General features: G+C 44.9%; 1 protein-coding gene across 1 annotated transcript in view; it reads left to right on the top strand.

Moving 5' to 3' along the window:
• The window catches only part of KALRN (kalirin, RhoGEF kinase), a 721,807-nt gene that overhangs the window by 358,314 nt on the left and 341,601 nt on the right, over positions 1-21,892 (top strand). The window contains exons 13-14 of the mRNA XM_019522566.1: positions 9,814-10,009; positions 16,132-16,298. Of these exons, the coding sequence (XP_019378111.1) occupies positions 9,814-10,009; positions 16,132-16,298 (363 nt within the window). The remainder of the gene's footprint in view (positions 1-9,813; positions 10,010-16,131; positions 16,299-21,892) is intronic.

Here is a 21,892-nt window from a genome sequence, read left to right as displayed (position 1 = left end):
TAAACCCTGGGGCAGCAACCCATCCTTTATTTAAGGGATGTACCTTTATTTAGGGCCAGATGCCTTATCAAATCAATGTAAATGTGTAAAGGAAAGGGGGTGTTATGCTCATCTAAGCTAATCTTCTGCATAATATGAACCAGAGAACTTCATCCATTGGTTCCTACATCCAGGCTGATGGAACTGGATCATATATAAGCCATGTTTTATTTCAGATTTCAAGCCAGGTCTCTCTCCTATAACATGAACATAGTAACTCCAGAGAGATTGCTCTCAGTAGGTAAAAGTAAGAGACCCAAAGGACCATCTGACCTGCATTGGCAGACCTCAATGGAGATACTAGCTATCAATCGGCAATTCTCCTGTATTTGAAGCATACGCTAAAATCCGCAGATAAAATCTATAAATGTGTTTTGTCCTATATTTCAACTGTAGTCGTCTAAGGACTCATCACTGGTGGTTCAGATGGCTGGTAGCATATGACAAATAAAGCAAGTTCAGTCCTGAATTATTCCATACACTTGTTCTTTATTGCTTTTAAACATAGGCAACAACCCCAACCTGTGGCCTTCCAACGACCTTCTCCCACAAAGAGCAAGACTTCTCCAAGCACGGAGACTCTCGTTGGCTCTGGCCTCTCTCCCTGGGCTTGCCCTGGAGGGAAGCTTCCCCAAGGCTTTCGAGGAAAGTTTTTAAACTAGGTGCCAGAATCCTGCCACTAACTTTTCTCATTGAACAAGAGGATGCCAGAGCCGTCATTTTTCCAAATTTCAAACCAGGGATCACATGATGTGAAAGCAGAGACTCCTGCACTCCAGGGAAATTGCTTTCAGCAGGTGAGGATGAGGGACCCAAAGGTCTCCCTCCCATGGACAACCATTAATGCCAGGAAGGATCTTTTAGGTAGGGATTTGCAGCAGCATGCAGTCAAGGTCCATTTAAAGTTCATTTCAGCCCTGGAGATGCACAGGGGTCCTTTATACTTTACCTTTTCTCATGAAAACCCCAGGGTCGCTAACATCTGTCACCTGTTAAATCCCATTTTCCATCACTCCCATCTTGCTGGCCCTGTTTTTCATCTTATCACATCTTGTACCTTTGATTTCACTCCTTGGCTCCTCTGGCTGTTCCCATCCATCCCTGAACATGAATTTAGAAGGGGACAAGAGGCAGCTGTCGGGTAGTCGCTCACTTCACTGTTATTTACAACTCACTTGAGTTTCACTTCCCGAGTTTATAACATTAGCAAAATCTTTCAAGTGAATTAGCTGTCTGTTCAGAGGTGTGCAGGGTTTTTTATGGCTCTATAATGACTTATCGCCTACACGCCAATGCGGAGTTTCTTTGTTAGAAGTAAGGTCTGCAGATCTTGGCTCATAAAACAGGCTTTAAATAACAGGCATCATGAGAGAGATCCTAGGCTCTCCTGTTTGTCAGTTGTTGTTTTTTATTGTTTTTATGTGTAGTGATTTCCTTTTTCAAATTACAGCTCATTGGGTTTGCACCAGAAAGTGAAGCTCAGAGTAGTGTCTAGAGTGTCTCCCCGAGCCAGAGTCAGTTGTTTATATCGATGGTTTTGGGGACGCGGTATCCGAAAGCACTGGAGCGAAATCATTGCAATGACATCCTTTTTATACTTCAGTAGCCCAGCTTCCCACTCAGCCACTGCAGTGCCTCTTTGTATCATCCAGAAGTGGGCGAGGGTATTGTCACATCATGCAGAGTCACCCAAAGCCTAAAGCCTTGAAGAGAGAAAGGGACGGAGAGCTCTCTGCTCCTGGGATGTATAAAAGTGACAGCTTAATTCACTCTTCCTCACTCCCCTCCCACTACTTGTCAGTCCACAGGCTTCATTCTGCTCCTAGACCCGCTAAGAAGATGACAGCCCCAATATTCCTCTATGCCAGCGCGTGCCCTGCTCTCCATGGGGGACTGGAGTACTAGAGCTGAGATCCACTTCCTTTCCATCCCCACTGCCAGATCCCCGGTTCATGCCGGGCTTTGATCTCCCTTGATAACCCCGATTTTTGACTGTGTCCAGCAATAATTGCAGGACGCAATGAAGAATCGGGGTTATATAGCAAAAATCCATCTTGGTTCCCGCACTGACCATGTTACATTTCCCATTTTTCCTTCCCTTGCTCCCACCTTTCCTGTCCTCAGGCTCCAGGCTCTGCACAGCTTCGTCCCTGCATCTATATAATGCCCTCCTGTTGCACCTCGTCATCTGAACTCCACTCGTAGATGTTTTCCTTCTCTTCCCACTTTCACCACGATGTCTCATGCACTTGGTACAGCAGCATGTTTCCCATCCTTGCTCTGCCTTTCCAGGTCCATCCTCCACCTGATTTCTATCGATAACCTCTTCTCTCCTAGTAGTTTCCTCACCTCCTCTCTTGCCCTACCTCAGCATGTCAAATATCAGCTCATATGGGATCAGTCCCCATAAAACATGTCCCACATTATTTGTTCTTGCCTTCTGCCTCTCTTCCTCCCTTCCCACCTTCTTTTCACAGCAAACTGAGTGCCGAGCTGGCATTCAACAAGAAGGCTGTGGGTGTTTACCATTGAATTTAGGCCAGGCAGGCAGGAGCCTGGGATCAAGAGCATCATTTTGCAGGAAAATCCAGCCAGACCGGGATCAAAAGGGCAAGCAGGATTTAGATGTGAAATGCTTGCAAACGTATAATTGCTTGCCCACAACAGCTGCTGCAGCCAGGTTAACCTTCTTGGCCCAGTTTGTAAGCAAGGCACTGTGTAAGGGAGTGAAGGATTACAGCGTTGTTGTTGTTCCTGCTGTTCCTGGTGGCATTACTGCTTCCGAGCTGTGCACTGCATCTGTACAGCCCCAGGAAGAAAGCTTCCTTTCCTCGGGGTGCTTCCAACTGCTGTTAGAGCAGCAGCAATGCTGATGGGATAAAAGAAAACCAGAATACAACAGATGCCACCATAGCAGGCTCAAGCAGCAGGCGTTTGTGTGCATTGTGATGCTGTAGCTCTGTTTTTGGAGCAAGATGCTCTCGTTCAGATGGTGACCAGGCCAGGATATTAGGATGAGGTGGGTTCTTTTCAGTCCACCATGTGGGAATATGTGCGTGACCATACCCAAGTAGGTAAATCAGGTGCAAGTACCATTGGCGTGGCACTGCAAAACCAACCTGAGAGCTGGGCGAATGTTTAAGTAGCTAACCCCTGCTGAGCCCCCATGCTGTTGCATCGATGGTACTGGCAGTACCCGAGACAGCTTGTTTAATGTTCTGTTCCCTTCTGCACGGCGGCTCGGCCCCAGCGAAGGAAGGAGACCGGGCTCTCATCCAAACTCTTCCATCGTCTGGGGGGTGCAAGCTCTCTCCTGGGAGAAAGGGGGAGGTTTGGGGGAGAGATCAGTTGAATCCCGTCAGGCTGAGGATGGCCGTAGACCCCAGACCTCTCTCATTCTGGATGAGTGCTTTACCCATTGGCCTATTGTGTCCATCATAGGTGTCTGCAGCACTACAGCCTCATGGGCCCTGCTCAGTTAGGCACCGACACTGCGTAGAGAGGAGCAGGCGGCCAGACTCAGCATTTTCTACTGGCAGCTTTAGGCAGCTGCCTGCTCGGCATGTGTATTTTTGTGAATCGCCCATCTCTGCAGCACCCAACTCTCCCCACTGCCTAGGAGGGAGTTGCTCAGCATCGCTCCATTTCTCAGCATCGCCCTCCTGGGAAGGCAGGCTAGATTTGCACCTTCCAGAGAGGCTTGGCAGAATTCAATTTTTATTTTTTAAATCATTTTGACAGCTCAGTTCAATGGTTGTTTTTAAGCATTTATTTCAGTTTTTTCTTGCTTACTTTTTTCATTGTCCATTTTTTTTAATTTCAGGGTTGCCCAAAATTTGGGGTGTGGGGGGCAGACAATTTAGTAACAACCTAGTATACTGTTCAAAGCTTTATAAAATCACATGTTAAAATATAAAAAGGAAACTTCCATAAATCAATCAAGCATACTTGCTTTGAATCATTCTGTTCCTTTGGTAGACCATGCAGGGGCCAGGCAAGTGCGTATGTGTGTGCATGTGCAAGCATGGTGTCTCCTGCTCTGGATTTCCTTAATTACATCCCAATTTTTTTTTTTTTTTTACATCCCCTTTCTATAAATTTCAATGATTGCAGACAGAAATATTTTTCTGCCAGTCTGAGTGTCAAGTTAAATCAACATGTATCCATGTTTATCAATAAAAATCGAATCCTGCCAAGCCTACTTACAGGCTAACAAAAGAAGATAGATAGATAGACAGATAGATAGATAACACAAGCTTTTATGGTTTGAAGCTCACTTCCTTGGCAGCCTCCTAGGGCCAGATGCCTAATTTTTAAACTGGTCAAAGTCTAACTCTTGAGCAAGGCAAAGCCTAAAACGGAGGTACCTTAGGCCTGTGTTAGTGAACAGAAACTTGCCTGCACTGGGGAGAGGCACACTCCAGTGTGACAGACCAGTATAAAACAGGAAATGCTATCAAGGCATCATCATAATCCTTGGTACCCAATATAGCTTGCATCCTGCCCAATTATAAGTGCTTCTTGAGGCAAAAGTCCTTCCCCATTAACACAAGTACGGGAAGCAGGGAAGCAGGCTGCACCATGCAAACCCTGGGACCATTCCCAAATCATTCTGTCTGAAATATGAAGGCTCTTGGGATTTGGAGGGATTGGTATCACAGGCAGTGGGCGCATACACACATGCTATTAGCACAGAGCAATCAACTCCGGTGTGTATTATGCCAAAGTTCATTGCTCCGGGGCACACCATTTGAACATGTGCCCAGGACTGCAGCACATTGAGCCAAGTCAGAGGAGCCCTGGGCTTGCAGGGAGCCTGGGGAGTCAGTCCGCCAGCCCAGGACTGCTCTGATGGGGAGGGGCTGGCTGGGGCATCTGACGTCATGCCCCAGCCAGCCTGGTCAGCATCTATAGGTGTGCTGCTGCAAAGTGAAAAAAACTCTGCAGTAGGATAGTACTTGTATTTACAAGTACTAACCTACTGCAAAGTTAATTAGTTTACTTCATATTCCTCAGTTTCCCTTCCCACCATCAGTCTATCTCATTTATTTAGACTGGGGGTCAGCAATCCTTTGCCCCCTCAGGCTGGTGCTTGTGACCCAGCCCCACCATGGGCTGCAAATCTCAGACCCAGAGCTCCCAAGCCACCTGTGCTTACTCTGCCCTCCAACCCTCATCGCAGCAATGGAAAGGGGCAAATTTTGCAGGAGAGGTAAGCACAGGTGTGAGAGAACAGCAGGGAAGATGGTGGAGGGGATGAGCACCATGCTGGTGCCTTTGGCTTCTTCCATGAGCCATATATTTGCTTTTCTTTATATTTTAGAAGCCCTTGACACTGAAATCTTGAGTACCAAGATTCAGGGCATTCAGCTGCGTAATCAACTTCTGAAAAGCAAGCTGTATAATGTGAGCAGCGGCCCACAAATGCTGTAACTCATTTAACTAACTAGTGCAGTGGTGCTCAACCTTTTCGGCCAGCGGGTCAGACGGGCAGTGCCCAGGCTGTCTGTGGGCTCAGTCTGGCTGCTAGTCCACATCTGGCACAGGGCAGTTGCAGCAGGGCCCCATCCAGCCATGTGGAAGAGGGCAGGGGGCATCCCAACTCCAACCTGGCCCCTCTGAGATGGAAGGGAGAGGGCAGGGCCCAGCCCCATGGGGGGAAAGGGGCATGGCCCAGCCCCAATCCAGCTCCATAGGGAGAAGGAAGTTGACTCCAGTGGAGGGGAAGGGGACTTAAGCTGGCCCCACAGGGGGAAGGGGGCATGGCCCAGCCCCATCCAGCCTGGGGGAAGGGACATGGCCCAGCCTTATCCAGCTGCAAGGGTTGGGGGAACAGATGTGACGTGGCCCCAACCTGGTGCATGGTCGAGGTTTAGGAATTTGGCAGGGGGGAGGGCAGCCATATTATTGCCACCATTCCCCTTGCCGCCAATCCTTTGGGAGCCCCACAAGTTGGATATCTGTGGCTCCATGGGCCACATCTCTCTGCCTTCTGTGGGATGCAAAAATCTATTGAGATGAGGAACCTCTTTGGGTCGCTGCCCGTTTTCTCTGCTCCAACTACAACCGCCTGGGCAGATCAACTGGGTGAGAGACCCACAAAGATACTTCCTGTTCAGAGCAAACGGGCAGACGCAGGATGGAGATTTTACTTTGAGTATGAAATCAGTAAGAGAAATTAAGTGACACATGTAGGATTTCTGATTCCTTCCTATTACTGTTATTTATAAATACCTTAGCTAGCTTTCCCAGTACAAATGAGCATGTCTACAGGAACCTGGGAAGTCAGTTGATTCCCTTGGCTATCAATGTTCAGATGTCCGTGTTTCAGCAGCCTGACGATCCATGCAATGAGCTATGGCAGGCAGTGCTCTTGATAGCCAATAAAAATAAAACCTCCTTCAGCTCCAGTAAAACGATACGCTTTTCTATCGGCTTGCACAAGCAGAATGGGCTTCACATGGCATCTTGAGTACTGCTGCCATTATTAGTGGTATTCTTTGCCAGCTTGAAGATCCACGTGTTTGTTATGTTGTCTCCAGTTTAAAATGCAAAATAGCCCCCGTCTCCCTTAATATTAGCAGAGACTTTTTTTCCTGTAAAACCCTCTGTAGTTTTCCACCAAGACTCCTTTCCAATTTTCACCATGACTACTGAGCCCTAGAGAAGCAATTCCTGGAATGGAAAATCTGCCAATAAGCCACCACATTGCAGAGACTCCAATTAACTCAGGAGTGCGAGTGAATGGGGGGCCATGGGAATTGGGAAGGGGGCCAGAGAGACTGTAAACAGAGATCATTATTATTTAAAGTGAATTGAGTGCAATGGGCAAAGGAGACGGTGGAATGAAAATGGAATGCCCTCAGGATTGTCTGTGCTTTGCCTTTCACCCCACAACTTTGGTCATGAGTTTGTGAACCTGTTACTGATTTGAATGAGGTGGGAAAAAAACCACCCCAAAAATGGTGTGCCTTTTTTTCCCAAAGACAACTCTAAAAAGGCGTCTACACTTGCATTTTTATTTTAAAAATAAATAGCTGTCTTTTCACTTCCTGTCCACAGCCACATGCAAAGAACTTGAAGCCGGAAGGCCTCATTTCTATTCTGGGCTCTGCCCAGGGTTTATTTCAGTAGCCTTGGGAGTATTGTTGAAGCTAAAATGGTTAAATATGAGTGCCTAAAGTTAGTCACCTGAAGTACATATTTAGGCAACCATAAATCCCACTGATTTATTGGAAAACTGTAGCTGCTTCACACTTCAGAAAATCACTCAGCTTTGACAGAGGTCCCTATGTACAGATTTAGATGGATTCTATTTAGAAAATAGAAAATCATAGAAAATGAGGGTTAAAGGGACCTCAGGAGGTCACATCTAGTCCAATCCCCTACTCAAAGCAGGACCAGTCCCAGCTAAATCATTCTAGCCAGGGCTTTGTCTACCTGGGTCTTAAAACCCTCCAAGGATGGAGATTGTACCACCTCTCTAGGTCACCTGTTCCAGTCCTTTACTACCCTTATAGTCAAAAAGATTTCCTAATATCCAACTTAAACCTCCCTTGCTGCAACTTGATCCCATTGCTGCTTGTTCTGTCGTCTGCCCCCACTGAGAACAGTCCAGCTCCATCCTCTTTGGAAGCACCCTAAAGGTAGTTGAAGGCTGTTATTAAATCTTCCCTTCCCCCTTGTCCCCTCCCTTAGCCCGTTCTCGTGAGTTATGTCCCCCAGCCCCCGAACCATTTTCGTTGCCCTCCGCTGGACTCTCTCCAACTTGTCCACATCCTTTCTGTAGTGGGGGGCCCAAAACTGGACACAATCCACCAGATGTGGCCTCACCAGTGCAGAATAGAGGGGAATAATCACTTTCCTTGACCTACTGGAGACACTTCTACCAATGCAGCCCAGGATGCCATTAGCCTTCTTGACAACAAGAGCACACTGATGACTATATCCATCTTATTGTCCACTGTAACCCCCAGGTCCTTTTCTGCAGAGCTGCTGCCCAGCCAGTCACCCCCAGCCTGTCCCGGTGCAGGGGTTTGTTCCCTCCTAAGTGCAGGACTTTGCACTTGACCTTGTTGAACCTCATGAGATGCCTTTTGGCCCAATCCTCCAATTTGTCTAGGTCACTCTGAATCCTAGCCCTGATCTCCAGCATATCTACCTACTACACCCCGCAGCTTGGTGTTATCTGCAAACTTGCTGAGGGTGCAATCCATCCCATCTTCCAGATCATTAATGAAGATATTGAACAAAACCACGCCCCCCCCCCGCAATGTAGGCATCTCTCATTGGCCTCCAAGGCCAGACAAACTGACATTACACATCCGTTATTATTTCAGAATGGTTTGAACCCATCTGATTTTGCACAGGCCTGCTTGCCCAACTGCATGATTTGATTACTGTTCCCCTGGCCCCCCAGTCCCCGCTCTGCCCAGTGCTTTGGTGTTCTTGCTTACTGCATGCAGCTTCAAAGTAGATTGGCCACTACTCAGGCAGGGACCATGCCTTCCTTTGTGACTGTCCAGAGGTTAATGCAACAGGACTCCGACATTGATTGTGTACTTTGGGGCAATAACTCAATAGAAGTAATAATAGACTCGTGCTAGACTCATCAGCCTGAGTACCGCAATGGGGAACAAGGCAAGGTGGAACAGAGGAAGCTGAGCTTGACAACCTCAGCAAATAGATAGCTGGAGACAATGTGAGGCAAAGGTTAAAACTGAGAGCGGAGGTTCTCTTCTTCATTTCGGCACCGACTCGCTGTGATGTGTCTGTAGACGCAGTTTAAGAAAATCCCACCTGTGTAAGCACTTCGAGATCCACAGAAAAGAGTGCTGCATAAGGGCCTGCTCCAAAGCCCATTGAAGTTAACAGGCTCTGCATTGATTTTTAAATGGGTGTAGAAGGTAGGACGGGGAAGCACCAGAGGCATGAACTGGTTCAGAGGCGCAGCAGCTTTTGTAAGCAACAACCTGCATTATCAGATGCTACATGTGGGTGTGATTCTTGATGTAAAACCATGATATGTATCCAGTTCAAATACTTAAATTGGTCAATCCAAGCTTCAAATGTCTTGACATGCAAGTCCCTTGATACCTCTCTCTCCAAACAACAGTTCAGTACTAGGTAGGCTATATTTTTGTCTATTATAATTCAGCAAATATATTTATTGTATATTTATTGTATATTTATTGTTAACTTGGTTTCAGGATTTAAGGGAAGCTGCTTATCGTTTAAAATGTGTAGATAGGACTGAATAAATAACAATCAATGCGTTCCATCTGTGATATTTAACACACAATTTATCCCAGAATGTGTTTAATATGTTTAAGGCGCTCCAGTGATTTGGTACAGGCCTAATTATGTTCCTACCAGTATCACAAATTATATTGTAATTGTGATAGCATAACCGGTTATTTAAAAATTGAACTCAAGTCAGAAATTTGATGTCTGTTTGCAAGGATGCCAGAATGGAGCTTTTCTTAAAATTATCTCTGGAAGATGTATCCCCCCCCCACCCTTGTTTCAGCTTTTATGTTATTTTTGACAAATTACCCTTTGTGTTCAGTTAAAAAAAAAAAAAAAAAAGGAAAAAATGATGCATAATGTGGCTCTCATCTAAAACCCAGTGAAGTCTGTAATCGCCTTTTAATTGATTTCAGGGTGCTTTTTATCAGGTCCAGAGTTTAAAGTATTATCAGGATCCAGATTCTGTTTTGAAGTAGACTTCTTGTTGGCCTCGGTACAAACCGTGTCTGCCTTTTTCCTTTGAAGGTAACGGCAGAGTTAGACGCCTGGAATGAAGATTTGCTGAGGCAAATGAACGATTTCAATACTGAGGATCTCACTCTGGCTGAGCAGCGCTTGCAGCGCCACACGGAGCGGAAGCTGGCCATGAACAACATGACCTTCGAGGTTATCCAGCAAGGGCAAGATTTACATCAGTACATCATGGAAGTCCAGGCTTCAGGTAAGCAGGGCGGTTTGCATCATATCTTCATCAGCTGCTGTCCAGCAACCGCGTCGGTTCTTCCGTCCAGAAACACCTTGGCATTGGGGTTGGTTGGGAAAGTGTGGATCAATGTTTTTGGTCCAAAAATTGGAGTTAATTGAAACTGAGATATGTCATGGCAATGGATCAGCGCTGATGATTATTGGGAAGGTTTCACAGGTCTGACGTGTCATTTCTGGAGAATAACCGAAAGCCCCATGGGAATGAAGTCATATTCAAAACCTGGAATTTTTTGTGAACCTTGCCTTTTGTTTCTCTATCCTTGTTTTCTGGCTAGTCCTAATTGCTTTATTTTCAGTGTAAAAAAGGAAACAAGGTAAATCATTTTATAATTTGACCTTCCAAGGTGCACTTGCAAGGAAAGAGAGCTGCTTGTGTATCAAGGCTTTCCAGGCACATAGGTGTAAATGGCTGTCTTGAATCATGTGCACAGAGAACCTGCCCAGTACCTTTTATCTTGCCTCTCAGCAGGGGGATTTGATTTCCAGCATGCACTGTGAATCCAGATTTTTGCATTCTCACCTGGGGAATAAGATCACACCGATTAATCTCCACGTCCAGTCTGTTGTTCTTTGTCACATGCTTTAACCGTCTCATGTGCCTTGAAAGAAGCACAGAGCAATCCCCCCACTTTTAATTAAGATAAGAGGCCAGAGTTCGGGATACAAATAAAAGTAATTTAGTTGGTCTCCTGTTGCCCTGTGATGTTTTCAACTCTGGGCACCCCGATTTGAAAAAATGTTGGAAATATTCAGCATGATTTGGCAAGCTATGTTGAACAGAGGCTTCGGAGAAGCTAAGTGGCAACCTTGCACAATAGTGCGTTGGCCTGAACCAAGTGTGCGAGCTTGCACAGCATCTGCCCACCGTGCACCTGGTTCTGTGCTTTGCCTGATAGTCCCTGCTTTTTGTTCTTTGGTAAAATTGCCTCAGTCAATCTGTTAAGAAGCTACTTTTTTTTATCCTGAAAGTATCTGTGTGGGTCGAGCCGTGGGAGGTACAGGATGTGATCCAGAGCAGAGCTCAGGCAGGAGTCTGGTTGATTGATTTTAGAAAAACTCTCGCTCTGTGTTTGTTCAGACCTCTAACGCTGCAGGAAATTAGAAACAACATCTTTAGAGTCCAAACAAAAGATCAGACATTAAACAGGGTGAGATCTTAAATATTTTTAAAAGATAATCTTGGCCTCCCAGGGTAATGTCCATGTGTGTCTGAGAAAAATCATTTGCCCCCAAAGGCAAAAAAAAAAAAGAAGCAAAAATCCAAGTGAGTGTAGCTGTGGTTTCATCAAAGGTTATTTCCATGCCCGTTTTGCATGGAAAACTGAATATTGGGAGGATGGCTTAATAAGGGAGACCTGGTGCTCTTTAATGACCACTGTTCTTTATGTTGATAAAAGACAGATATACTCCATGCAAATTGTGCTTAATGTTGCTCTGTCACTGGATCCTACATAGACATGCTCATGGGCAAGTCAGGAGATGGTTGTTTTTCTGGACAGAGCTGCAGATCCCTGAAGGGGTCTGAAAATCAGCCGTTGTCATTGTTTTATCCTCGGCATTCTCGCCAGTGCTGCACTCAACAATTAGTTGAAAATGCAGATGGCGGTGCTATAAATTCATGGTTCTGCAGGAGCATTCAATAGCCTTTTCCACTCCTAATCATACCGCTATCCCCCCTCCTCTTCTCCCTTTAAAACTCGACAGCCGTGGGATTCAGTCCGTTTTGACTGTGATTTCTTTCATGGGGTGGACTTGGAAAGGTTTATTCTAATAAGTCAGCCAGACAAATGCACTCTCAATAGAGCTAATATCCTTCAGATGCTTTAATCTGACACACATCGATAAATGAGATCAGAATTAACCTGATTTCACTGTAAAAATATTTGTTCTCAAACAAGCTTTGTATTTCATTATTTCCTACAAACTCTCTAAAAGCCACACTGTGATCTCTGAGATCCTTTATTCAGCCAAATTGCAAGTCTTGAGGTTTTGCTGAAAATGCATGTCCTTCAGGAAGCAATTTTATACACTGAGGAGACTTGCTAAAGGCCAAGGCTGGTGAGCAAGTAGCTGTTATTAACTGAATGATTCTGTCTTCATTCATGTAACTTTCTACTCAGGCCAAATAAGGCTTCCAAGAGAAATGGATGTAAAACGCGAGGGTCAAGATTTTCAAACATAAATGGTGATTTTTTTTTGATGGAGCACCCAACTTCAGCAACCTTCAAGAGACCTTTTTGCAGAAAGCAGGGCCTCAAATTGATGAAAAGGAAAAATGTTTAAGTTGTCGTAAAAGTCAGCCCTCAAAATCACCATTAATTTTTGAAGATCTTGGCCTAGGTCTCGCATCCATCCCTGATATAACTCCACTGCCTCCAGTAATCATGCATTCACGTATTTCCTTGATGCAGACATTAGTTGTTTCACTTCTGCTGATCAGCAGGTGTTACCATCTGACAGCTGATTACAGGTGTGTCGTAATTCGTTTGATGGTCCTAGTCTAGATCCTAGGAGACGAATGTGAAAACTGCATAACGACTGTCACAACTGGCACTAATTAACACCACTGATGCTGATGAGTCAAGACACAAATGGGCCACTCTGGAGACTGAACTGCCTTCTTTTTTCCAGAGAAATGGTGTGTCTGTGTTAGGGGTGAAGGCAACATTGAGGAAAATTTACACAGTCGTGGCCCATCTTCTAACTGTTCAGTTCAGGAGCAAATCCATGTCCATTTTGACCACAGATCTGTAAGGGTCAAACTGTGATATCTTCACTTACGCTGAATAGTTTCTTATATTGCAAAAAGCCCAGCTGAAGTCAATGGGAATATTCACAGTGCAAGACACTTGTCACTGTGAGTGATGAGGCAACAATTTGACTTGAGCAGTCCTTTGTTTTTTAAGCTGCATATGCCATCCTTGAGTTGACTGCAAGTGAAATCAGTGTAATTAAAAACAAGGATGAATTCAGCCCATAAACCATGCTAACTTACACCCAAACCAATCCACTAAAGGCAGTGGGGCCAATCTTCAGCTGGTGTCAGTTGTTGTAACCCCATTAATTATAACAGAGCTATGGCAGTCTGCACCAGCTAAGAGATCTGCCAGTGGGCTTGCCCAGATTATAAGGCAGTTAAGATGCAGTTGCAGTGCTCAAGTCCATTAGTGAAGAAAATGATTAGATAGGTGCTTTATGCATGTCCCATTTGTTTCAGCATGATTTAGGTATGTGAGTGTAGCTAAATATGCGCGAAAGTCCTTTTCCTGAACTGGGGCCTAAACCAGCACAAGGTACGTGTCTTTAAGTGTTCAGGAGTAATTCTTACCCAGTGCAATGTGTGTCCAACCTGCTCGGAACTGAGGATTTTTAATGGCCAAATCTAATCTTAAAATGCCTGGAATTTGAATCTCGGGAATTTCTCCTTCTGATCAGTTCAGTTCTGCACATGGATTTTTTTTTCTATTATAATTCAGCAAACACATTTGTTTGTAACTTCGTTTCAGGGTTTAAAGGAAGCCGCTTACAACTTAGGTTGTGCAGATAAGGCTGAATAAATAACAATAAATGCACTCCATCTGTGATGTTTAATATACAGTTTTTAGCAAAATGTTGTTATTATGTGCAAGACGGTTATTTATTAGCAAAGACATAATTATTCTGCTACCGGTATCACAAATTGAGCTAGCAAACTTGTTTGTTTAAAAGTTGAACTCAAGTCAGAAATTTGATTTCTGGCATTCACGCAAGCCTATTTTTTTTTTTTAATGCTGTGTCAACTCCTCCTTAGATTTCATTTTATTTTAACAAATTAGCGTTTTTATGGCATTCCTCTAACTTAAAGCATCATGTGAAAAATAATGTACAGCTGATTCAAGACCTATTGAAATCCATGGTAGTCTTTTCATTGATTTCCTAAGGTTTTGGATCAGGCTTTACATGAGTATATTTAACTTTAAAACTCTTCAGTTGAGCAAAGGATCCAGGAAAAGGAGTACGGGGGGCAAAACATTATGCTTGTAATTCCATCAAAGTAAATCCAGGTACTTTACTGTATTTTTTTCCCTCTGGATCTGTGCTAGTATCATGGAGAGCTGCATTGTATTCATGTTGTTGTGCTTATGGCTACTCATTTTTTTAAAAAATCAGCTTAAAAACACTAATTGCCAGTCTGTCCGTAGTCCCTTCAGGGTTTGCTGAACCAATCTATTCAGTAGTCCCTTGAGCTGAGAAAGGTGGCAACTGCCTTCACTTGATTAAACAGTCAGTTGTGCTTTCCTGTGATCAAAACCCCATGTAAAAAATGTTCTGTGGTGTGAAATTATTTCAGAAATGCAACATCAAAATGCTTTATGTTTTACAAATCAACCTTTGAGGAGAATGAGCTCTCTTTGCCTGCACCGGCATTGTAGTATAAATCTGTGTGACATATGACAAGCAAAAAAGGGCAAATCATTCATCACTAGGGGAGCAGTCTGCCCTTGGATACCATCCTAGGCAGTTTACTGGTTGCTGCTGATGAGTTAGCACAATCAAGTGCACACCAGCCGTGTGTGCATGATGGAAAACTGTGAGCTTGATATCAAATAGGTATGGGGAAGTCAAGCATGCAAAACTCCAGCCATGTCCTAAGGACATGGGACCATATGCAAACTAATTGAAACAACAATGCAGGATGCCTGGCAATTGAAAGGGGTGGTGCTCACGAGAACAGAAGCATAAATTAAATGTGCAGATCCCAAATATGAAGTCAGGGTAGTCCACCTTCGTGGGTGATGAAGCAGCTTTTTTTCGTGTTGGCTGGACAAGAGACCTAGCTAACCGCTGTCCCTCCTATGTGCCTTTTATGATAAAACCAGAAACCAGAGGAAGCAAGGAAGGGTTGGCACTGCATTGTTTCGCTTTTAGTTCAGTCCTTTGCAGACATCACCGTGACAGAGGTGGAAAGTGCAGGGGGCTGGGACACGGAAGGAGAATTTAGTTTCATGTTGAATGCATCTAAATGTAATTTCCTTGTTTCCTGGACAGAAGCTTCCAATTAGCACTTCCTTCCTTTTTTTTAAATCTTATCTTACAAGATACGATCACTGTATCTTCTCTTTATCTTACAATATCTTTTTTTATTGTATATAATAACATCACTTTGAAGCAGAGTATAGTGTTTTCCAATTCCAGTTGCAATCGGTAAAATTCCAAATGACTTTGGTAGAAAAAGAGTCGGGCCCGTACCGGTGTATTATTACATGGACTGCAATGATGTTGCATAGAGAGGCTAAGCCAAATGCTCTCCATTATACTGGTAATATGCCATTGCCTCTGTTAGACCCCTGTAACAAAGAGGACAACATGATGCTCTGCACTGTGTTCACAAGACTATAATATGCTAGGACAGATCCTTAGGTCTAATTGTGTCCGTCTGATGTAGGACCAAAAACTCAGGAAGCTTAAGGCGTATGTCCATTCCCTGAGTTCAGAGCTGGTTGGAGACTCTTTTGTCCCATGGTGCAATTTTGAGCAATTTAAGGGGTGGCTTAAGTTAAATAAGTGATGTCCTACAGACCATCCTGCCAGCTGGGGGTTGCCAGAGTGCAAGGCACTACACATAACCCCTCTGTTATGGGCACACTGCCGCCCACCTACCAGCTCCAAGTAGGGGCAGGAGTTAACACATTTTCTTTCTTTCTCTCCTCCTTTGATTATGCAATGTGAATTATGAGGTACCGTAATGAAATGAAGTAAAGTATAGTCTTTGATTGTTTAGACTTCATCAGGCTTTTTTTTTTTAAATGCCTAGCTCCGCAAATGTTGGAGTCAAACCATGTCCTAACAGCCATTTGCAGGTGACCAAGACAAATAGCTATCAGCACAGAAACATCCCCTTGTAGGAAATTCAACTGCACTAATAGGCAAGCCTGTGTGCTACAAAAAACCATGTGCTATTTGAGAGTTTAGCAAGAATAAATTGCTAGGAGAGGTTCACCACAACGCGGGAAAATTCTTCCAGGCTGCAAACATGCTTGCAGAAGGCATTGCAAATAAATGAAATTGTCTTTTGCTCTCTGTGTTGCTTTGTCTTAGGCATCGAGCTGATCTGTGAAAAGGACATTGATCTTGCAACGCAAGTGCAAGAGCTGCTGGAGTTCCTCCACGAGAAACAGCATGAGCTAGAGCTTAACGCCGATCAGACTCACAAGCGGCTGGAACAGTGCCTGCAGCTCCGACACCTCCAGGCGGAGGTCAAGCAGGTCAGACTCTATCACAGCCATTAAACTGTGATGGCTCAAACGGGTCTTGAAAGCAGTGACAAGGCAGGCAGGCCCATAAGCCTGTTTCTGCCAACTTGTCTACCTTTCAAGCTACGCAGCATTCATCCCTTTCCTTCGCAGTATTGGTCAGTTCCCAGGTCTCCAAGCAGGCGTGGACAAATAATAAATAGTAGGGTCTCTTCTCTCCTCCATACATGCGTAAGGGCCATGACTATTCATAGGAATTATGCTCATGTTCCATGTAAAACCAACCCGAGGTCTTAAATGGGAGCGTGCAGCCGAGCAGCACGTGCGCTGGGGATAGAGTAATGATGGATCCGACTTGAATGTGTTGCGGAGCATCTGCCAAAAGCATAGTTCTGAGTGAGGGATAGCTGAGGACGCTGGCTGAAAGTTGACACTACTCTAGGTTAAGCCTCTTTATTTGGTTTTTGCACTTCTACCAATCTGTTAGGACCTCAGTTGTATTGACAATGTCGTGGTTGAGATGAAAACCCCTGACCACCGTTGACTTTAACTGAGTTATCTAGCAACCTTACAAGCACTTGGCTTTTTTTCTGATGCCATTCCAGCTTAGTTGGCTGGGTTCTGCTCGTCTACATTTCCCCTGCTGTTTTCCTTGGCTCCGTCACACAGCTTCACTTTCTGCCTTATGCTGTTGCATGCTTTGCAGCATACTGCCGAGAAGTACCACTTCCCACTCCAGAGATGGCTGCTTTTCAGCGAGGTGACTGGACCAAATTCTAGTCCGCCTATTAGGCATCTAATTGGACTTAGGCATCTAAGTGTAGTTCCGTCCCACCATGGTCCGTTCCTGCAAATCCATTAATGCATCTTCCTTTGTGATTCACTTTCATCTCACCTTTAAGAATGAGTCGCAAAAAAAGCACTGAGGAGGCACCACCCATTTTTTGCACAAACTATTAGGGACTTGCACTTAGGTGCCTAAGCGCGACCTAATAGGGAAAATAGAATCTGATTCTGTTTGCTCAGGTTTTAATGGGTCCTTTCTATACACCTGAAGTGTCCCAGGTTTAAATCTCCTCCATTCCAATGTTGGCTTTTCTAAGCAGCACAGCAAGCTTGTTGGAACAGCTGCTTTAGTAAGCAGAATTTGGTTTGTGTTTCCTAGACGGCAAGTCTAGTGTACTGAGTGGTGAGCGCCTTGCATTTCAGTTTCTGGTGAAGTGTTTTCTCTATAGAATTAGCAAAGTGTCTTGAAACTCTTCAGAATAAAAGGCATTATTTTTAACACCACCACTGTCAGCATCATCCTCTGTGGGCATAGTGTCTGTCTTTCCACGGGGTCGCCCACTTTCTCTTTCTGGAAGAAGCATGGCACGCTCTCCTATAGCAGACCTAGCTCTGGAGCATTTCCACGCAGCTCTGTCATAGTTCACAGCCACACCAGCTTTGGCTAGGAGATACAGAGGAGTACCATCTCTGGCAGGAACCCTATAAAGATGGCTATTATGGGGTCCGAGCCCTTCATTTTGGGTCAGCCTTGTTTTCATTGCCATTGCTTTCAGAACGATCCAGCGGTGGCTTTGCACTCTTCATGCCGTTGGCAGGGTTGCACCTGGTCCGCAAACCAGATGCTTGAATCTAACAAAATTTACGGATTCAGGACCAAACTATCTAAAGTTGACAGCGAGTCAAGCCCAATCCGGTCTTTTGAATGAATGTTTCCTTAACAGTATTTGGGATCATCACATTTTTTTATTACTCTGTGACCTTTCAGCAAGCCAAGAGCTAAGGCTCATTTTATTTGTTCAGCCAAATACTGAAAAGTCTATTGCTTATTAACCTATAAATTACTATAGCTTCAGCTTCCCTTGAAAAGAGCCAAATCAAAATAGATCTGTGACCTATCATGAGGTGGCTGTACTTGGTTTCCTGTGGGATGAGTCATATTCACAACCACTTAGTACAATTGAAAAAATATATTGATTTTTTTTTTTGGCTGCTTGTTCATCTGCAATCTGGTCCAGGTTTCCTTCACTTTAATTTTAGAGCATCTAAGTCGATGGATGTTCGCAATCGCATTACCAAATTGCATTTGGTCTGCAGGGTTGCTTGAGATATGGTTGCCACAGACAACTTACTGTAACTCTGGTGAAATACCGCTGACGCTGGAAAATCAGCTGAGTTCTGGAATGCGTACATGTGTTTGCATTTTAATATAATGGCTCATGGAAATCCAAAGCCTTTTTCCTGCTTATGTCTATTCAAGTCTCATTTAGGAAAGAATTCTACTGTAAATCATATGCTTCAAGGGCTTGGACGTCAACACAATGAATCGAAGTTCGGGACCGCTGAAGTGGAACAACTCAAAGCGCGATGTTCTGTGACCCTGATCAGAGCAGAAATAGTATAGATCACTGGTTCTCAAGCTCTTTCAGATTAAGCAGGAGACCCTCTCAAGGACGCAACCCCTCCTGCTTCGATGCGTCTCGTTGTCTGCAGTATGAAGCTTGAAAGGCTTATGCAAAAACGAGAGCAGAAACGTATTACGGAAACCAGATTCAAACAGACTCTGTAATGCAGTACTTGTAGGTATTTGGCCCTGGCTTCATCTTGGTGCAGTATATTTTTGTTCCCTATATAAGACCGTTCTTAGTACCGTATCTCCTGGCAGTACCCTGCTGTACCCATCTTCTCAGCTTGTTTGCTACCGAATCCATTCCTCTTCTGGGCTTGGTGTCCCTCCAGCCTTGGGGACTGCTTCAGATTTGATCACAGCTCAAGGTACTGAAAGCATGTGAGCCAGCTCTTCAGGAGACAGCAGGATGTGCTTGACTTTTCTTTGCCAAGTTGATATGAAAAAAGAACCCTTTGGAAACCTGAAGCTAGTAAGTCTTGAACTGGCCTTGCTTGAAGACGGGCAGATCCTCCCTTGTTATGGTAAGAAAAGCTCCTTGGACCACCTGACCGGGACCTGGAGATATAGATTATTTTCACATCGTTTTCTTTGAAAATCTCTGCCAAGGTATTTGGAGTTGTAGCATTAACATGGCCTTGACTCTGCCTTGGAAACAGCAAGAAAACAGCTCGAAATAAAGCAAACTAATCATCACTGCAGCAGAGAAACCCTTTTGTTTTTTACCCTAGGATATGCCAGCTATTCCTCAATTTTCATTTTGTATGTAAAGCCTGATCCTTTGCCTTTTTGATGTTAGTGGAGCTTCAGGGTGTAAGGCTGAGCAGAATTTGGCCCTGGTGTTTAATTACAGAGGAGCCCAGAGAAAGCAAAACCCTGTTTGTAGGAAATTAGAGGGAAAGTTGCTAATTGTTTCAGTGCATTGTAATTATGGTTCTAGTGCAGACTGTTTACATGGAAATTGTTCTGCAGGGCAAGATGGCTTAGCACTAAGAGGGGTCCATTATATTATTGCTTTTTAGTCATAAATGAAATGATTAGGCCTCTTCAGAGAGTCTTGGGGGTTGATTTAACTCCAGAAGTATTTAATCTCTGCTTCAACAAAATTGATAAAATCTGTCATTTGTAAGAAATGTCTGCTTAAAGGGCATCTTTTAGTGTTAGCCTGTCTGCACATTCCCAGATAATAGTGAGCCTATTAATATATGGAAATGATCAGAAAAGTGTCTCAGGGCTGTTTCAGAAGCTTCTATACAATTTTTTTTTTTTTTTAATGAGCACCCTCCAAGAGTGAGTAAGTTTGTGAGCAGGGCTTGTAAACCAGATGAAAATATGTAAATTCTCACCTGCAGTCATTTTCTGGTCCTAATTCTGACTCTGAGGCAAAGTGAAAAGGCTCGGCACGCGTTCTTGCACTATCGATACGGCGCGTGCAAGCAAGCTTTGGGTATGCAAATAAAATCTCTGCTCAATAGACGTAAAATAAAAACCTAACGGGGGAAGAAAAGATCTGTAAATTGCTGAGACAGTCCCAAATGAGACTCGTGCCTTTCTGTCTGCAGCGTGGAGCCCTTGGAAGTAGGACTGTGTCACTAGAACTCCTCTGAGCAGATGTGGCAGGGGAAGCGTTGGCTGACTGCCTGGGGGCTCACTTTTTGGCCTGGGGGAGAGAGAGCAAGGATCCTAAAGTGAAGCCTAAAGCACAGTTAAGTCCTGAAGTGCATGGACTGGCCACATGCTGTCTTAGAGCAGAAGCACCCTGGGGAGGCCGTAACGTGGTGCCTGAGCAAATGAGCCCTTACTTTCCCTAAGACACCTGCAGGCACGTTGATTGTAAAATGAAGAGTGGGGGTAGACAGGGGGTTGGGCTTTGGTCAGGGGGCCACAATATGGAAGAGGAGCCGAGAGATGACAGGGAAGCCAGAGGAGATGGAAGTTGGCTTAAATCAGGTAAAGTGGATAAGGATGTAGGAAAGAGGTCGGCAACCCATGGTCAAATCCAGCCCTAGAAGGAAATGGATTTGCTTCGCAAAGGTCTGATCCAATCTGCATTTTGCTAAGGGTGCGCAAGTCTCCAGCCATCTGATCCGGTGCACTGGTTGCCTCCAGCCAGCTACTCCAGGCTGCTCTTCCTCACTGCAGCCTCTGCTCACCATTGCTGGACTGGCTGGAGGAGAGTGGTGGCCCACAGCGCCAGCCGGGTTGCGAGGCGTGGCCTGGGTTAGTAAAAGGTTGCTGACCCCTGATCTAGGGTATTAGACTGGGTCTCACCATCCCTTTCTGGAGCTGTAGTTGGGATGTGCACACAGTAGATCTCACCATGCTTCAATCCTGAAAGGTCTTTCCAAGCTTAACAGTCCACTGGGCTAGTGTGGTTAAACGACACCAGTCTCTGAGACAGCAGCGCACGAGGAAGTAACGTGGCCAGCATCAAGTCCAGCCACGTTTTGGATCTGCAGCCCGAATGACCAGGTGCCCGTCTACTGCTGAGTCAACCTGGGGCAGGCTTTGGCACGAGTCCAGAACAGGGCTGATAGTCCTGGCTCTCTGAGACACCGTACCGACACTTCTACGACTCCCCTGCCGTAGCACGCTACGCAGGAATTCGTAGAGATGCCCAAAAGCAGTGCAAAAAGACTGTGATGAATAGGGCTTTGGTAAGCAGACTAGTAGCAAAGTCACTGTCCACTTCTTCACAATTTCAATTACCCTTTAGAAGATTACTGTAACACTGTCTAATTGTAGCTTAAATATCCTTCCTTTTATACTGATTAGCCCGGTTGCTATCCTTTGATCCTCTGTGCGTACTTGGCTTACAAGCAGCTTCACAAAAGAGAACCTGTCTACGCTTTAGCAAGGCGGAAGAATGAGGCTCTCCTGCGCGTGAAGGAGATTAACTCCAGTAACATACCTCCTTATTGCAGAGGCTTATTGCAGAAGAAAGGGGTTTGCAAACCGTTTGTTCTGTGATCCTGCCTGCAGCTACTTCTACCTGGAGCTGCAGAGAAAGGTTAAACCAGTGGTGTCACTACGGCAGGGCCCTGGGCTGCTGACTTGGGTGGGGGAAGGAAAAAGAAAAACAGCTACTGCTGCAGCTGCGCAATCACACTGGCAGCATGGTGGCAGTCGGAAGTCCTCCAGGGCACGTCTACATGTGCCATTAGAGGGCAGCAATACACTGTGGAGCTTATTG

This window comes from Gavialis gangeticus, unplaced genomic scaffold (assembly GCF_001723915.1).
Source record: "Gavialis gangeticus isolate Ggan-Ray unplaced genomic scaffold, GavGan_comp1, whole genome shotgun sequence".
NCBI classification, from domain to species: Eukaryota; Metazoa; Chordata; order Crocodylia; family Gavialidae; genus Gavialis; species Gavialis gangeticus.
This window is presented reverse-complemented; position numbering and strand designations above follow the sequence as displayed.